The following is a 16184-nucleotide window of genomic DNA, read 5'->3' as shown; positions in this document are numbered from 1 at the left end:
TGCGTCCAGGAAAAGTGAGAGTTAACTTTAACTGTGCGATCAGCTGGAGTTAGCAGAGTGAGGAGGTATTACTTGAAAGTGTCAATGGGGACATCCTTCAAGGAACAGGACAGTTTGGTAAATTTTGATAGACTATGTTGTACATCTGGTGTAGGGATGAGGATTATCATTATGTGGCCTAGGCTACCCAGTCCAGTGCATTGCTACAAACAGTGGATAGATAGAAAGGAAGGGCCATCTGATGAAAAAAAGTCTAAAAAAGCATGTACCAGAAATGTATGTACAACACCACACATAAGAATGCATCCAGTAGGGGTGCTTGGCCAGCAACATGGCGGAGTAGACGTGCTGAACGAGAGCTCCGCTGGCCCCGCTTATAATCCTGCCGTAATCCTGCTTCTCTTCGTTGCTTCGGCGGCTGTCCTGCCGGCAGAAACTTATCGGTCCACGGCGGTGCCGCCTCTGGCTCCTGCGGTGCCATCCTGAACCGGTGACCACGAAGCTGTCTGGCGCCGAAGCGCAATCGCTTCCAAAATGGCAGCGCTGCCTCACGAGCCGGAGCCCGGCCCCTAAATAAGAGCAGTTCCGACGCTGTGACCGCCCAGAGGGGGAGCCTGGTGATATCACCCGGACCTGCGATCGTGCAGGGACCGCCCGGAGCTGTGCCGGCAGTCCCTCCAGGAGTTTGAAGATGCCGCGACGCGCCACCGGCTGTGTGTGCTCCCGCGGCGCGGACGTAAGCACCTGCAGCGGAGACATCGAGGGAGGCGCTGCCGCTTGTTCCTCGCGGTGCGCTGGGAAAACCACTGATGCAGTTGACGCTCCCCAACTTCTCTGCTCCTTGGAGGCGGCCTGGCCCGAGACCACAGTGATGCTGCTTCCCTCTTCCGGGCTCTAGTTCCTGCTGGGCCACGCGGAGGGCCGCATAGCATGGAGAGGCGCTGGTGTGACTGGGACCCCAGGCACCGGATTCCCGACCCATGCGACCAGCTCTGGACTGGGACCCTTCCCCCATGCCTGGCACAGTGGCTGCCTCCTTCAGCGAGAGCGCCTTGCTTGGGTGAGTGGCGACGAACTGGGGGAGGCTTTGCCCCCAGGCATTCTGATTGTTGCCCTGGTGTTGCTACCCCTCCGCTCACCTCAATTGGGCCGTGCCTTGAAGGTCTGGAACGCCACTGCCCCGCCCATCGAGCTGCAATCTCTGCGCCCCGCTGGAGAGCCATCGCGGCGCGCTGACTGACACGCATTCTCCCTGTGAGCTGACCTACCATCCTCTGTAAGCGCAGGTGGGGTTCGGACTCCGGGCGCTGTGCTGGGACCTGTGACTGGAAGGGGAGGACATCGGCTGGTGGTGCCAACGTTCCAGGATCTTATTACCAGCTGGCAGATATACAAGGAGCGCTGATCTTGTTGTCCCCCACCCTTTATGGTACTGGTTCTGGATCGCCTGTCCCCATGCGGTTCCTCTGAAGACCACTACTTCTCCTGGTGCTGATTCTCCCTGGCTGCTGATGACTTCCATTTCTCCTGTCAGGGGGAGATCCAGCCAGTGTTGCGGAGGAAAACAGTGTCTAGGTGGTTCCATCACTGGGACGCTGAGCCTGAAGGTACGTCTGCAAGGCTTTACACCACCCGGGACCCCACTTAGACTTTGCCCAACGCCTTGGCCACAACTACACCACCTGGGGCTCGACGGCTGGCTTAGTTACTGAATAGAGGTAGGAATAGAGGATCCTACTGACGCTGGCCGGGTTGTCGCCTTCTCCGCACCCCTTCATGATGGCGAACAACAAAGACAAGGACAAGGAACCCAAGCAGTCTGGACAGGGTAAATTAGATCGCTTCGCCAAGGTGGTACCGGCTGCGCTGGGTGCGGAGGAAGGTCCTGTTCCACCCCCGGATACGGCGACCATCCTGCAGGCCATTCGCGAGTCCAGGAAAAGTTTGGAGGGGAGAATAGCAGAGGTACGGTTTTAAGGTGACACTGTTGCGCCAGGATCTCCGTAAGATCTCAGAGCGGGTGACCGAAACTGAACACCGCATCTCGGAGCTGGAAGACACATCCCAGGTCACACGCAAAGATGTTGCAGGACTTTTGTCGACAGTAGCGGAAATGGCCTGGAGAGTGGATGACGCCGAAAATAGGGCCAGGAGAAACAACCTCAGATTTGTTGGTTTTCCTGAAAAAGCGGAAGGGGTGGACCCAGGACAATTTCTTCTGACATTCCTGAAGAATATACTACCACAGGTGCCGTTCGACATGTTTTGTTATAGAACGGGCGCACAGATTGCCGAACCTTGCTCCTCCACCAGGGGGCCCCCCTCAACCCCTAATAGAACGTTTCCTGAACTTTCACGATAGAGACTTAATACTGAGGGAAATCCGGAAGAAAGGGGAGATCCGTTATGAAAATACTAAAGTGGTGGTCTTTCCTGACTATTCCCGCGACGTACAAAAGCAGAGGCGGACCTTTGACCAAGTCAAGATCAAACTACGTGCTATGGGGCTCCAATATATGCTGTTATTTCCGGCCAAACTGAAAGTTATTTATCAAGAGTCCACGTTATTCTTTCACACCGCTGAGGAGGTGTGGGCTTGGGTGGAAGAACGACCGCAACTACGACGGCCGACACTGAATGATCCAACTCCCTCTCCATTAAAACGAGGAAGCCAATCTCAGGATAGACCCAACGACAAACGCCGGAGGCGAGGGTTGCTGGCCAGGACTTCAGCGGGAAATACTCCGGGCAGAACATTAAGATCCAGAGGTACAGACACACCCCTGTCGGAATCTGGAGACAATGTGATTCGTTCGCGATCAGCGGATCCCATGATCAGAAGACACTGGACAAACAGATCTATCTGAACGGGAGGACTCCGACGAGGTACCTAGTGGTCACCTGTTACTCAACAGTATCCTGAGACTAGAAGCAACGGATCAAGACCTTCCAGCTCCCAATACGCAGACCCGGCAGCCACCCGATGAAGGTGAGAGGAACTGAGGAGCGGGGCCCGCTGGCCACAACCGGACAATAAGACTTTCCTGAGGCCTGGTGTACGTCCACTGACCTAGAGCTAAGCCGGGAAAGCATTTTGTTTGCAGTTTTTGTTATAAGTATTGTGTAGGTAATTTGGTGGGAGGGAAGGGGGGGTAACAGACCTCTTAGCGGACTATCTGCTCCACAGTTGTCCTGTCGACATGCGGGGGAGGGGTGGGGATGTCTGAAGAGTGTGGGGAGGGGGTGGTTGTTGTTTTGTTCTGAGTAACGTTTTGAAATTGTTCGATGGGAATGGAATTAGTTTGACTCAAGGCCATGATCACACCGCTGCAAAAAAATGGAGAGGGTGGGCTCCCACCTAGAGCAAACCCTGAAATAGATCCCAAGATTGAGTTATGTCAGATGATGGATATGCAGTAATGACATGGAATGTCAATGGTTTAGGAGATAAAGTGAAGATGGGGTTGGTAACCCGCTACCTCAAGAGGCATAAACCAGACATAGTATTCCTGCAGGAAACGCACCTGCTAGGGTCCACCTGCTCCTTCCTGCGACGGGGTTGCTACACCACTCTGGCTCACAAGGGTTTTACCAAAGGCTCGAGGGGGGGTGGCGATACTTATTAAGAAATCCCCTCCCTTTCATGTCACACAAACATGGGCGGATTCTGAAGGGACATATGTGGCAGTCCGGGGTGTTTGGAAGCGCAAGACATTCCTTCTAGTCAGCGTTTATGCACCCCCTTGGCTCCAACAACGCACGCTTGATAGCTTGACCTCGCTCGTTTTGCACTCTGGCCCAGCCATACATATATTGGGGGGAGACTTCAACGATGTCTTGAGCCCACTGATGGATCGCTCCCTCTCTCGAAAAGACACCCCCGACACCACACCTTTGGCCCGTTTTTTAGATTCATTGGGACGGTCTGATTTGTGGCGGCGCAACCATCCCCATCAGAGGACTTATTCATATTTTTCGGGTGCCCACAGGGTGTTCTCCCGCTTGGATTATCTTTTGGCCGCAGCAGGAGAGATACAGAGGGCGAACACTATAGATTACTTGGCTAGGGGCATATCGGATCATTCTCCCCTCCTAATGAAGGTGGGCGGTGGAGGTGGTCGTCTCCTGACACAGTGGAGGTTAAATGCATGGGAATTGCGGGATGAGACTGTCGCTGAAGAGCTCCGGATTGATTCCGAACTGTAATACACCGAAAATGAGGGTTCTGTCCCATCAGCGGTCACTTTATGGGAGGCCTACAAAACGGTAATACGTGACAGAGCACAAAACGTACTATCTCACAAAAAAAAACGTGAGACACAAGAGCTTGAGAAATTAGAACATACACTCTTAGAATTAGAAGGGACTGACCCCGCCACATTGACTGAACATGCTTTGCGTCAACTTGAGATAACCAGACAAGAGTATTTAGCATTAGCGACCAATGAGGTGAGAACGCACCAATTGGCAACTCAACATAGGCTTTATGAAACTGGGGACAGGGCGGGGAAGTTGTTGTCGTGGTTGGGGCGTAAAGAAAATTGAGTCGAGATGGGTGCTGTCTATCAGGGAGCAAGAGGTTACTCACACCAATCCAGAAGCTATTGCTGGAGCCTTTGCGCGGTATTACACGACCCTATATACCGTCCGCACTCAGGTGGGGGACCCACAGATATGCCAATACATGCAGACTGTTGACTTACCCTCACTTACACCCGATGAGAGAGAGAGCCTAGATGGAGACCTGACGCTGGCAGAAGTGACCGAGGCCATTGGTCGACAAAAGGCAGGTAAGACCCCGGGCCCTAATGGCCTACCGGTTGAATTCTTCAAAATGAATAGTGCATTGCTGGCTCCACATCTCCTTAAGATGTTTCTGGAATCGAAGGAGCAGGGAAATCTCCCTCAAGATCTTCGCCTAGACACGGTAGTAGTTATCCACAAAGAAGGGAAACCCCCAGAGGAATGTGGGTCCTATCGCCCCATTTCCCATCTTAATCTTGAAACAAAGATCCTGGCCACAATCCTTGCAAGGCGCCTTTTGAATGTGATTCTTCCGCTGGTGCACAGGGATAAGTCTGGCTTTATGCCTAAGCGTGCAACGCGTTTTAATTTGCGACACTTAGCTAACTGGATGGATACGGTAAAAGGTTGGGACAGTCCCCACTTGCTTCTTTCGCTAGACGCGGAAAAGGCATTTGACACGATTCACTGGCCCTTCATGTGGAGCACTCTGGAAAAAATGGGCTGCGGCCCGGTCTTTCTAGATTGGCTGGCATTGTTATACCACATGCCCGATGCCCGGGTCCGGGTCAATGGCACTCTCTCCACCAACTGGCAGATACAGAGAGGCACTAGACAGGGGTGCCCCTATCCCCTTTATTGTTTGCCCTCATATTGGTGCCGCTGGCCTGTATGGTTCGCACCCGGCCGGATCTAGGTGGCTTCCTCGCCGATTCATGTCCTCTACGGATGTGAGGAGATGGAGGAAGCTTCCTCTGACTATTATGGGAAGGGCCGTCATGTATAAAATGGTAACACTCCCCCAACTTCTTTACGTTCTGCAGAACGCGTATCACACAATACCGGATGTCATTTTTACTTCCATTAATAGTGAATTGCGCCTCCTCCTGTGGGACGGAGCTCACCCGCGGATAGCATTGCAGACCTTACAACGGAACCCTTACAACGGAGGGTTGGCTGTGCCAGATATCAGAGCTTACGATAGGGCGGCCCACCTCATAATCATTAATGAATGGACCCACGGACCTGGTGATCACCCGACATATAGGCTGGAAAGGCTTCAGTTTCAGGAATGCTCCCAGCTCCACTTCTTATACGGGGGTGCTGGGACCACACAACTCCTCCCTGCTACTCAACGGGTAATAGAGGCATGGAGAAATGCGGGAAAACTGATGAGGTGGGAGGGAAAACCTACGCGGGAGACCCCCCTATGGGAAGGTGCTGGTCTAACTGAGATCAGGAAATTGAGGGGCTTCAGGAAATGGGACACTATCGGCATTTCAAAGATAGGAGACCTCTTAGAGAGAGGCGCTCTGGCCTCCTTCAGTCTAAATATCAACTTCATAGTTCCCAAGCCTATGCATATCTTAGACTTAAACATGGCTGGCAAGCATAAGGGCTTGACGGTATGACGCTGCCAGAGTATGCTCCCCTTGAGGGCAGGCTCCTGCAGGAAGAGATCCCGACCCAAGCGATATCCCTGACATACAAAACGCAAATCAATAACATGCCTGACAATCTTGGTACGCTTCGCGCAAAGTGGGAACTCACCACCGGGCCTCTGGAGGATATAGACTGGGAAGCAGCCCTCATGCACCCACATGAAGTGGCGATCAAACTCAGGTTGCGACTCATACAGTACAAGATCCTCCATAGGGTCTATTTTGACAGGAAACGTCTACAAAAGATGGGGAGGGTGGGAGACCCTGCATGTCTAAGTTGCCGGGCGGAGCACGCCACATACATTCATACTCTTTGGGAATGCAATCACATTCAAACGTATTGGCACACGATCATGCGTGAACTGAACAAAATACTAGGGGCGGGCCTAGGGCTGGATGTGAAATTCTTACTCCTAGGTATTCCCACGGATATTGACCTGCCATGCTATGAGCTCTAACTGGCCAATCTTGGGTTAGTGGTGGCCAAAAGGGACATAGCCAAGTATTGGGGGGTGCAACACCTTCCTACACCTACGGAGTGGAAATCCAATATGGATCTCTACATGGCTGCGGAGAAAGTGGTTTATAAAGCGAGGGGATGCCCACGTAAATTCCGGAGAATTTGGTCCCCATGGATGAAGTACTACAAGCTGGATCTAGCAGAAGAAGGGGAAGTCCTCGCTCTGTCTCCGGGGAGGTGAGGATCAGGCCCTTAATAACTGCCTTCTTACCCTATATCAGGAGCAAGGATTATGGGGGTTTAGACATATGTACTTACAGGTTGATAATGGTGATGTGAGTCTGTGTTTAGTATTGAAAAGTCTACAACACTACTTATGGTCCATTGATGTAATTGTACGCTTGCTATTGATCACCCTTCTTGCGTTGACAACTTCTTTTCACATCTGTAAATTTTGCTTTTCAGTGAAAAAAATAAAAAATATAGTTAAAAAAAAAAAAAAGAATGCATCCAGTAGAACTAGTGGAGGCACTGTCAATATTCCTAAGAATCCAGATATAATGTGACATTACTCAATCAAATTTTAGATTTTTAAGGAGCGATTCAGAACATTTAGAAATTGCTTTACATCTGGGTTTGACCCAAGTTTCTGTAAATGGGTAAGGATGCTATACAGGGCCCCAACATCCAGTTAGTGAAAATGGTGTCAGGAGAAAGGCAGGCAACAAAAATGTCCACTCTCCCCCTCGCTTTTTGTGTTCTGTATTGAGCTACTGGCCTGTTGGGTTAAATCAACAAGTGACATAGTGGAGTTTATCACATAAAGGGATGAGTCATGGGGAGTGTTCGTGGAGAAACGTGCTACAGCCTGATAGATCTAGGTCTCTTCACCCCTAATCCAACTTTGACAGTTTTCAAAGTATTTGCCCTGTTCGAGAAATTTGGAATGTATGGAGGATGTTAAATAAAGTTCGAAAAATATAGGATCGGTGACACAAAAGATAAACACATAGGAAATCGGAAAGCAACAGCTCCATGGCATCAAAACAACAGAAGTAGAGTTTAAATACCCAGGTATTTGTGTCATGTCAAATAAAAAAAATGGTTTGCTAGGAAAATAGACCCACTCCTAAAAGGGTGTCAAGCCAACATACGTAGATGGATGGAGAATGCTGCCTGTGACAATACTGGGCAAAGGAGTAATTATTAAAAAGAGGGCTCTTCCAAAGTTTTTTTCTGAAATGTAACTACCCCATGGATAGCTTTGAACATTGTCTGTGCGGAACAGTGTACAATGGAGGGACAGCATTGCCAGACATAAGGGCTTACTGCAAAGACATTCAATTAAAATAACAAATAACTGAATTTACACACGGAAAGGCGATGATGAGGCGAGACCTGACAGACACTTCATGGACATACACACGTATGAATTTTATTTATACAAAAGAAGAGAAGGAGAAAAAAATCCTGTTGGTAACACAAGCAACTTTAGCAGCCTGGTATAGGGCCAATAATTATTTAGATCACACAAGAAACCCCATTATAGGTAGGAAAGGGGTTGAAAGGGGTGCAGAAACTGGAAGGACTCCAGGAATGGGATCTTATAGGAATCTCCAATGAGGAACACATAATGGAAAGGGGAGAGATCAAACCCTTTCTGAAACTCAAAGAGGGATACAATCTCACACTAACGAACAAGTTACTTACCTTCGGTAACGATGTATCTGTAAGAAACATTAGTTAGTTAGATTCCTCACCTTAGAATATCCCCAGGTGTCAGGCTGGATCCGGAAAGATTTTTGTAGCAATACCCCTTGCGCGTCGCCAGGCGTCGTCTGAGGCTCCGCGTCAGTCGTTGGCGTCGTGCGCCGGAATGACGTCGTCGGAGCACTTAGACGCCACCCTCGCGCACGGACGTCAGTTCTTGTACATAGTTTTCCGCGCCAGGGACGCTGAGCCAGGCAAGAGACCGACACTGGTGCCAAAAAATCTAGGGCCCTGAAAGGGAGAACCTTAACCCTAGATGTCAGTTCGCAGAACGGGGAGGCTGGGTGGGTCGGTGAGGAATCTAACTAACAGATACATTGTTACCGAAGGTAAGTAACTTGTTCATCTGAAAGAAACACGTTAGTTAGATTCCTCACTGAGAATAGATACCCCAGCAATACCAACCCCGGTGGTGGGTCTGCGAACCAAGATCACACCAGAAAGTCCTGGAGAACAGAACGGCCAAAGTGGCCATCCCTCCGGACTTGGCTGTCCAGGCAGTAATGTCTCGCAAACGTGTGCAGCGAAGCCCACGTCGCCGCCTGACAGATGTCTTGCAAGGGGACTCCCCGCCCCAGTGCAGTCGTGGCCGCTGTTGCCCGAGTAGAATGGGCCCGTAGCCCAACAGGAGGAACCTTTTTCGCCAAAGAATAGCCGGTCTTAATACACAACACGACCCACCGAGAGATGGTCCGCTTGTGTACAGCTTTACCCTTCTTAGCCCCTACGTATCCAACAAAAAGTTGGTCGTCCACCCGGAAAAGTCTTGTGCGGTCCAAATAAAAGGATAGCGCACGTTTTGGGTCCAGACGGTGGAGCCTCTCTTCATCTTTTGAAGGATGCGGAGGCGGAAAGAAGTTGGGCAGCGTGACCGATTGCCCGATGTGAAAGGGAGCCACGACTTTAGGCAAGAAAGAAGGACGTGTCCGGAGGACAACCTTGTCCGGGTGAACTGAAAGGAAGGGAGGCTAAGATGACAAAGCCTGGAGCTCATTCACCCGCCTAGCGGAGGTGATTGCTACCAAGAAAGCAGTTTTCAAAGTCAAAAGATGGATGGGACAGTTATGAAGGGGCTCAAAGGGAGCGCACATCAGAAAAGTGAGAACAAGGTTCAAGTCCCACTGAGGCATTACGAAAGGAACAGGAGGGTACATACGAGTAATGCCCTTGAGAAAGCGTGAAACAACAGGGGACTTGAAAAGAGAAGGCTGATCAGGAAGCCGTAGGAAAGCAGAGATAGCAGCAAGATAACCTTTCAAGGTGCCCAGAGCAGAGCCCTGCTGGGCCAAGGAAAGAAGAAAGAGGAGAACCTCAGAAAGAGGGGCGGAAAGGGGATCCACAGCCTTTGCTGTGCACCATGCCACAAATTTGTTCCACCGGCAGGCGTATACCGTCTTTGTGGAGGGACGCCTGGCTGCCAGAATGACATCACAGACTTCAGGAGGCAAGTCAAATGGAATCAACTGCCGCCACGCATGTAGGTGGAGGCTGGACAGGTTTGGGTAGAGGACCGTCCCCTGCTGCTGCGACAGAAGATCCTCCTGAAGAGGCAGTCGTATCGGGGGATCGATTGAAAGACTGAGTAGCTCGGGATACCAGTACCTTCGTGCCCAATCCGGAGCCACCAAGATGACTTGGGCCCGGTCGCGCCTGATCTTCTTCAGCACTCTGGACAGAAGTGGTATAGGCGGAAAGGCGTACAACAGACCGCAACTCCACTCGCGACGAAAAGCGTCTCAGAGCGAGTGCCGCCTTGGAAACTCCAACGCGCAGAACCGCTAACATTGCGCGTTCTCTTCGGTGGCGAATAGATCTAACCAAGGCTCTCCCCACTGCAGAAAGAGACCTTGCGCCACGGCCGAGTTCAGACGCCATTCGTGATCCATCATGCACCGGCGGCTGAGTTCGTCTGCTCTGGCGTTCAGAGAGCCCGCCAGATGTTGAACCACTAGGGTGATGCCCTGGTGTTCCAGCCATGTCCAGAGGGGCAGGGCCTCCTGACAAAGGGTCCACGACCCCACCCCGCCCTGTTTGTTGCAATACCACATGGCGGTGGTGTTGTCTGTGAACACCTGCACGACACTTCCCAGGACAGAGGGAAGGAAGGCTTTCAGTGCAAGTCGGATCGCCCGCAGCTCCAAAAGATGGATATGGAGCCGAGTCTCCGCCGGAGACCAGAGTCCTCTGATCTCCGCCTCTCCCATATGGCCCCCCCATCCCAGGAGGGACGCATCCGTCACTACCACGTGCTCCGGTTGGGGAAGGGAGAGGGATCTGCCGCTGACCCAATCGCGATTCACCACTGCAGCTGTTTTGCAGTGCCCTCCGAGATCAAGACGTGGTCGGACAGGTTGCCTCGATGCTGGGCCCACTGAAACTTCAGGTCCCACTGCAGAGCTCGCATCCGCCATCTGGCGTGAGGTACTAACAGGATGCAGGAGGCCATCAGCCCCAGAAGCCGCAGCACCAACCTGACTGAAATCCAGGACAGAGGCCGGAAGATGGGAATCAGGGCTCGAATATCCAGGAACCGCCCCTATGAAAAGGAGCTTCTGGGAGGGACTCAGGTGCGATTTCGGCACATTGATGGAGAACCCCAGCGAATGCAGGTGGTCTGCCGCAGTCTGGAGGTGGGAGACGACGTGCTGGGGCGAGCCCGCCTTTAACAGCCAGTCGTCGAGATAGGGAAAGACTGGAACCCCGGATCTGCGCAGATGAGCAGCGACCACCGCCATCACTTTCGTGAACACCCGAGGGGCACTGGTGAGGCCGAAGGGGAGCACGGTGAACTGAAAGTGCTCTTGACCCACCGTGAACCGCAGGTAACGCCGGTGGGCCGGCAGGACGGGGATGTGGAAATAAGCATCCTGCAAGTCCAACGCTACCATCCAGTCTCCAGGGCAGCAAGAACCTGAGCTAAAGTTAGCATCTTGAACCGTTCCTTCCGGAGGAATGCGTTCACGCTTCTGAGATCCAAGATCGGGCGTAGGCCCCCCTTTGCCCTTCTTGGGAACCAGAAAGTAGTGGGAATAGCAACCACGACCTACTTCTGGACCAGGAACGCGCTCAACCTCTTTGGCCAAGAGGGCCGAAACCTCCTCCCGGAGAAGATGCAAATGATCCCCCGACATACGGTGGTTCTGCGGTGGCATGGCTCGAAGGGGAGGGAGTAGCCCCTTCGGACGATTTGCAGCACCCACCTGTCCGAAGTGATGGAGCGCTAGTGTAGCAGGTGATGGTGAACTCTGCCCCCCACTGGCGTTGAATGGGCCTGAAAGATCGGACTAGGAGGGCTTTGAGGCGGATGCTGCCGGGGTGGATGTGGACTGACCGGCACGTTGTCCTCCAGAACCGCCACGGCGGAAACCACGTCCGCGACCGCGTGCAGGTTGGTTCTGCGGCCGGTGGCTGGGCGGACGTGAGGAGGCGCCCCTTCCTTGACCACGAAAGGGGCAAAAGGCGGAAGTTTGCAGCCGCGGGGCCGAAAGACCCAAGGACTTGGCCGTGGCCCGGGAGTCCTTGAACCGGGCCAGCGCACTGTCCGCCTTCTCGCCAAAAAGGCGAGTGCCATCGAAGGACATGTCCATGAGGGAGCTTTGGACATCCCCTGAAAACGACGTGGACCTCAGCCAGGCGTGACGCCGAAGCGCCACCGTGGTGGAAATCGCCCGACTCAGCGAGTCTGTGGTGTCTAGTCCACATCTAATGGCGTGCCGTGCTGCATCTCGCCCATTAGCAAGTGCTTGGGTGAGTCGCTCCCGGGCCTCCTCCGGCCACAAGGGCAGCACGTCCTCCACCGTATCCCACAGCGAGTGGGAATAACGGTCCAAAAGGCAAGCGGTATTTAAAGACCGCAGTCCCAAACTCAGGGACGAGAACAGTTTCTTGCCAAACTGCTCCAACCTCTTGGATTCCCTATCCGGAGGAGCGGATGGGAAGGAGGATTGGGAGGTTGAGGCCTGGATAACCAGGCTCTCGGGGGTGGGGTGGTGGGAGAGGAATGTGGGGTCGCCCGGAGCAGGGCGGTGGCGCCGGGCAACGTTCCTGTCCACAGGAGGGACTGTGGAGGGCTTGGACCAAGTGCCCTGGAGAACGTCAATGAGGGCCTCATTAAACTGCAGCAGAGGCTCAGTGGAGCTTGCTGTCGGTTGAAGGACCTCGGTGAGGACGTTAGTCCTCACAGCCACAGCAGGTAACTCGAGCCCTAGGGCTTCGGCCGCCTTGCGCAGCACCACAGAAAAGGCTGCACCCTCTTCCGAGGCCACAGTCGGAGGAGAGATGAATCCAGCGTCTGGAGAGGTATCCAAACCGCTGGCGTCCCCCAATTCCTCTGCCCAGTCCTGAGACAATTGGGCCTGTTCGGCCAGAGGGTCCTGAGACCCCTCCCAGTCGCCCTCATCATCCGATTCCTGTTAGACAGGAGGAATGATCGGAGCCGGACGGTGGATGAAGCGGTCACCCATCGGCGCCGGTAACGGCGTCGGATGGCGCCGTACCGGCGCCGGTCCGGAATAGGGCTAAACTGAGGCTCGACGGCGTCGGGGGCGGAACCAGTGTCGGCGCCGGCGGAGAAGGCATCGTGAGGTCGACCGGCGCCGGCAGAGATCCAGGCCTGGATCCCTCGGGGACCTGCGGCGTCGGGCCCGGAGCCGCCGGCACGCGAGGTCGCCCAGTCAACCCTGCAGGCGTCGACGGCGGAGCCAGATTCCTCATGGCCGTGAGGAAGGCACTGACCTCCGCCCGAGTCGCGTCAGTCCCAGGACCGGAGGGTATGGGGACGAGCGTGGCTCCTGCGGCTCCGACGGAGCCGCGGGGGTGGAACCACCCGGACCCCCAGCCGGGTCGCACGACCGGCGAGGGGAGTCCGAAGAGCGAGGACGCCGCTTGGACTTTTTAGAATGTTTGGAGTGACAGGACTTACCCGAAGATCCCGACGAGCGATGTCGATGGCTGCGGCTCCGCGAACGGTCCTTGGACCTCCTCCTGGACCGGGACCGAGAGCGACGCGGAGCCGAGTGTCGAAGCTCGAGCAGCTTACGGGACCGCTCCCGTCTAGCCTTCGACGTCAAGGCCTGACAGTCGGGGCACGACTCCGCGTCATGGTCGGCCCCCAGGCGGTACAGGCACCGGCGATGGTGATCCGTTACCGACATCAGTCGGTGACAGGCGTCACAATGCTTGAATCTAGGCATCCTACCAACACCAGATGTCGAGTCACCAAAAGAGGTCAAAAAGTTAGTCAAAAAAGTGACTAGCGGTAAGCTCTTCCCGGATCGACGCTTACTGGCGCGGAAAAAAGAAGAACTGACGTCAGCGCGCGAGGGCGGCGTCTAAGTGCACCGACTACGTCATTCCGGCGCATGACGCCAACGACGGACGCGGAGCCGCAGACAACGCCTGGCGACGTGCAAGGGGTATTGCTACAAAAATCTTTCCGGATCCAGCCGGACGACTGGGGATATTCTAAGGTGAGGAATCTAACGTGTTTCTTTCAGATACAGGAATACAAGTATACCAGCTCAGACATACTATAAATGTAAAGGGAATTGACAGGTCCAATACTGGTGAAGCTACACTACAGTAAAGTCAAACAGTAAATGCTGACCTGGAGAAAAGGGATGAAATCAGACAAATAAAACCCTTGTAAAAAATAAACCAGACTGCTTGCAAAAACTAGGGGACACTTAGTCCCATTTGAGGATACAAACTTTGAGGCAGCACTAACGCAACCAAGAGAAGTGCCGACTAAAGTGAAGCTATGATTGATTCAGCTAAAAACACATCAATGGAGCTTATTAGAAACATAGGCTTATCAGGGGGTCTGCACATTTTCCCATCTAACTGTATAAGATGTGTAATTGAAGAAGGCACCTTCTTACATACGATATAGGGGATGCAATAAGGTACAGATTTTTGGGAGGGAAATTATGAGCGAGTTGGAAAACATACTGAACTATTAAATACCTTGCACCCCTGATTTTGGGATACTAGTCCTCACTAACGACGAACACCTGCCAAAAAAAGTTCCACTTCGGTGCACTTGGTTTTCTTGGAGCTAAGCAAGAGGCAGAAAAAGAATGTGGACCCCCAAGCGCAACCTTGAGGGAAAAATGGCAAACAAGAAAGGACACGTGCAATTAGGCTGAAACGTTAGTCTATGAGGGAAGAGGTTGTCGTCAAAAGTTTGAAAATGTGTGGTAGAGATGGAGGAACTATTATGGTCTGGGTGAGGTAGAAAACCAACATGGTCAAGCACCAGAGAGGAAGGCAACCTCAGTAAATGATCAGAATGAGGAAGAGGATACCAGGTAGGTATGCAAATAGATGCCCTGTATGTAAATAGACACGTGCTCAAATTCAGCCCTTAGAAATGTATTGCATTAGAAATATAAGAAATATGAATTGCATGTGTGAGTATTGTTGAGCAATCCGGATTTGAGGGGAGTAAATGTTTTAAGTTCTGAAAAACAATACATATATTTATGCATAAAAAATAAAATTACAAAACGAAATTGCTTTGTAAAAACAGAAACAAAAATCATTCCATGAGACACAACAATGTATTCAGTAAAGAAAGAATACAGCCAGAAGGAAACACAGCATGGATAGGATTTAGTTTTAGACCAGGTTTGCACAGGGTATGGGGGCAGGGAGTTGCTTGAAAGTTGTCCTTGTGTAGTTTTAAAACATGAGTAAATTGTTTAAAATTGCCATTTCTACAATATCATAACACTATTATAAAACACGAGCATGTTGTTTAAAAATGGCCAAAATGTGTTGGATTGCAGCAGAGACATCGCCCAACCCAAATTTGGCCAAAATATTACAACGTTTTTAAACATTTCACTAAAAAAATGAATAAGAACATTATATTTTTATAGGGCATGTGTAGCCTCTTTTGTTCTTGCAGAAATTTGGCACTGATTTTGTTCATCTGTGTTAAAAAATTAAAATGCAAAACTTTAAGCTTCAGCTTCTGATATACTATACAATGGAGTCAAAAATTCTGAAAAGTCATAGTTGTTGTATTACCTGAGAAGATGGGTGTGATAGTGAAGGGCGACTGTCCATTGTCTGTGTTGAACATGTACTCAATCCAGTTAGTAGCATTGCAGTCCTTGGCGTCCTTGCCACACAGCAGACCCAGCGCCTTTTCGTTACTTGAAGGAGCTTCCACATCGCGGCAGGCATTGTACATTGCTAGATGAGAGGTTCAGTGGCTCATTAATACAAATTACGCAAAGAAGGCTAGCCCAAATCTTTCTTTTTGAATGCAGAACTCTAAAACAATATGAGACAGAGAACTGAAAAAGGAGGCGTGTGCCACACTGTGCTGTAAACGAGCAATGAGTTTACCAAGTGCTGTACCCTGATAGCCAGTGCTGGGCAAACATCACTGCTGCAGACACAACTCTACCAGGTGTATCAGCTTAGATGTTGGTCTGATGAACTCGAATATAAAATGTTTGATTTTCCTCAATGCAAAATAATCAAGTTGAGAGTAGAAGACTTCAGCGGCTAAGCTGAAAGGTATATTGTAGAGAATATTTGCGATCTATTGGGTTTCAAATCAAAGGTTTATCTTTAAAAAACAGGAATAGTTATTTACAAGTAACTCTGAAATTCCTAGGCTAATGAGCTTTACAGACATTGCACAACATGCCCCAAGCTTGGATCTGTATTGACCATGCCTGGACATTCACAGGGCAGCTATAGCCTCATTCTATACATATGTAATGCAGGCCGGGGGTATCCAATATTGGTTATGG

General features: G+C 51.6%; 1 protein-coding gene across 1 annotated transcript in view; it reads right to left on the bottom strand.

The window, feature by feature from the left end:
* Window positions 1–16184, bottom strand: part of NPC1 (NPC intracellular cholesterol transporter 1) — a 318816-nt gene that overhangs the window by 155348 nt on the left and 147284 nt on the right. The window contains exon 5 of the mRNA XM_085605758.1: window positions 15448–15615. Within this exon, the coding sequence (XP_085461884.1) occupies window positions 15448–15615 (168 nt within the window). The remainder of the gene's footprint in view (window positions 1–15447; window positions 15616–16184) is intronic.

This window comes from Triturus cristatus, chromosome 5_1, assembly GCF_964204655.1.
Source record: "Triturus cristatus chromosome 5_1, aTriCri1.1, whole genome shotgun sequence".
In the NCBI taxonomy this organism is placed as follows: Eukaryota; Metazoa; Chordata; class Amphibia; order Caudata; family Salamandridae; genus Triturus; species Triturus cristatus.
This window is presented reverse-complemented; position numbering and strand designations above follow the sequence as displayed.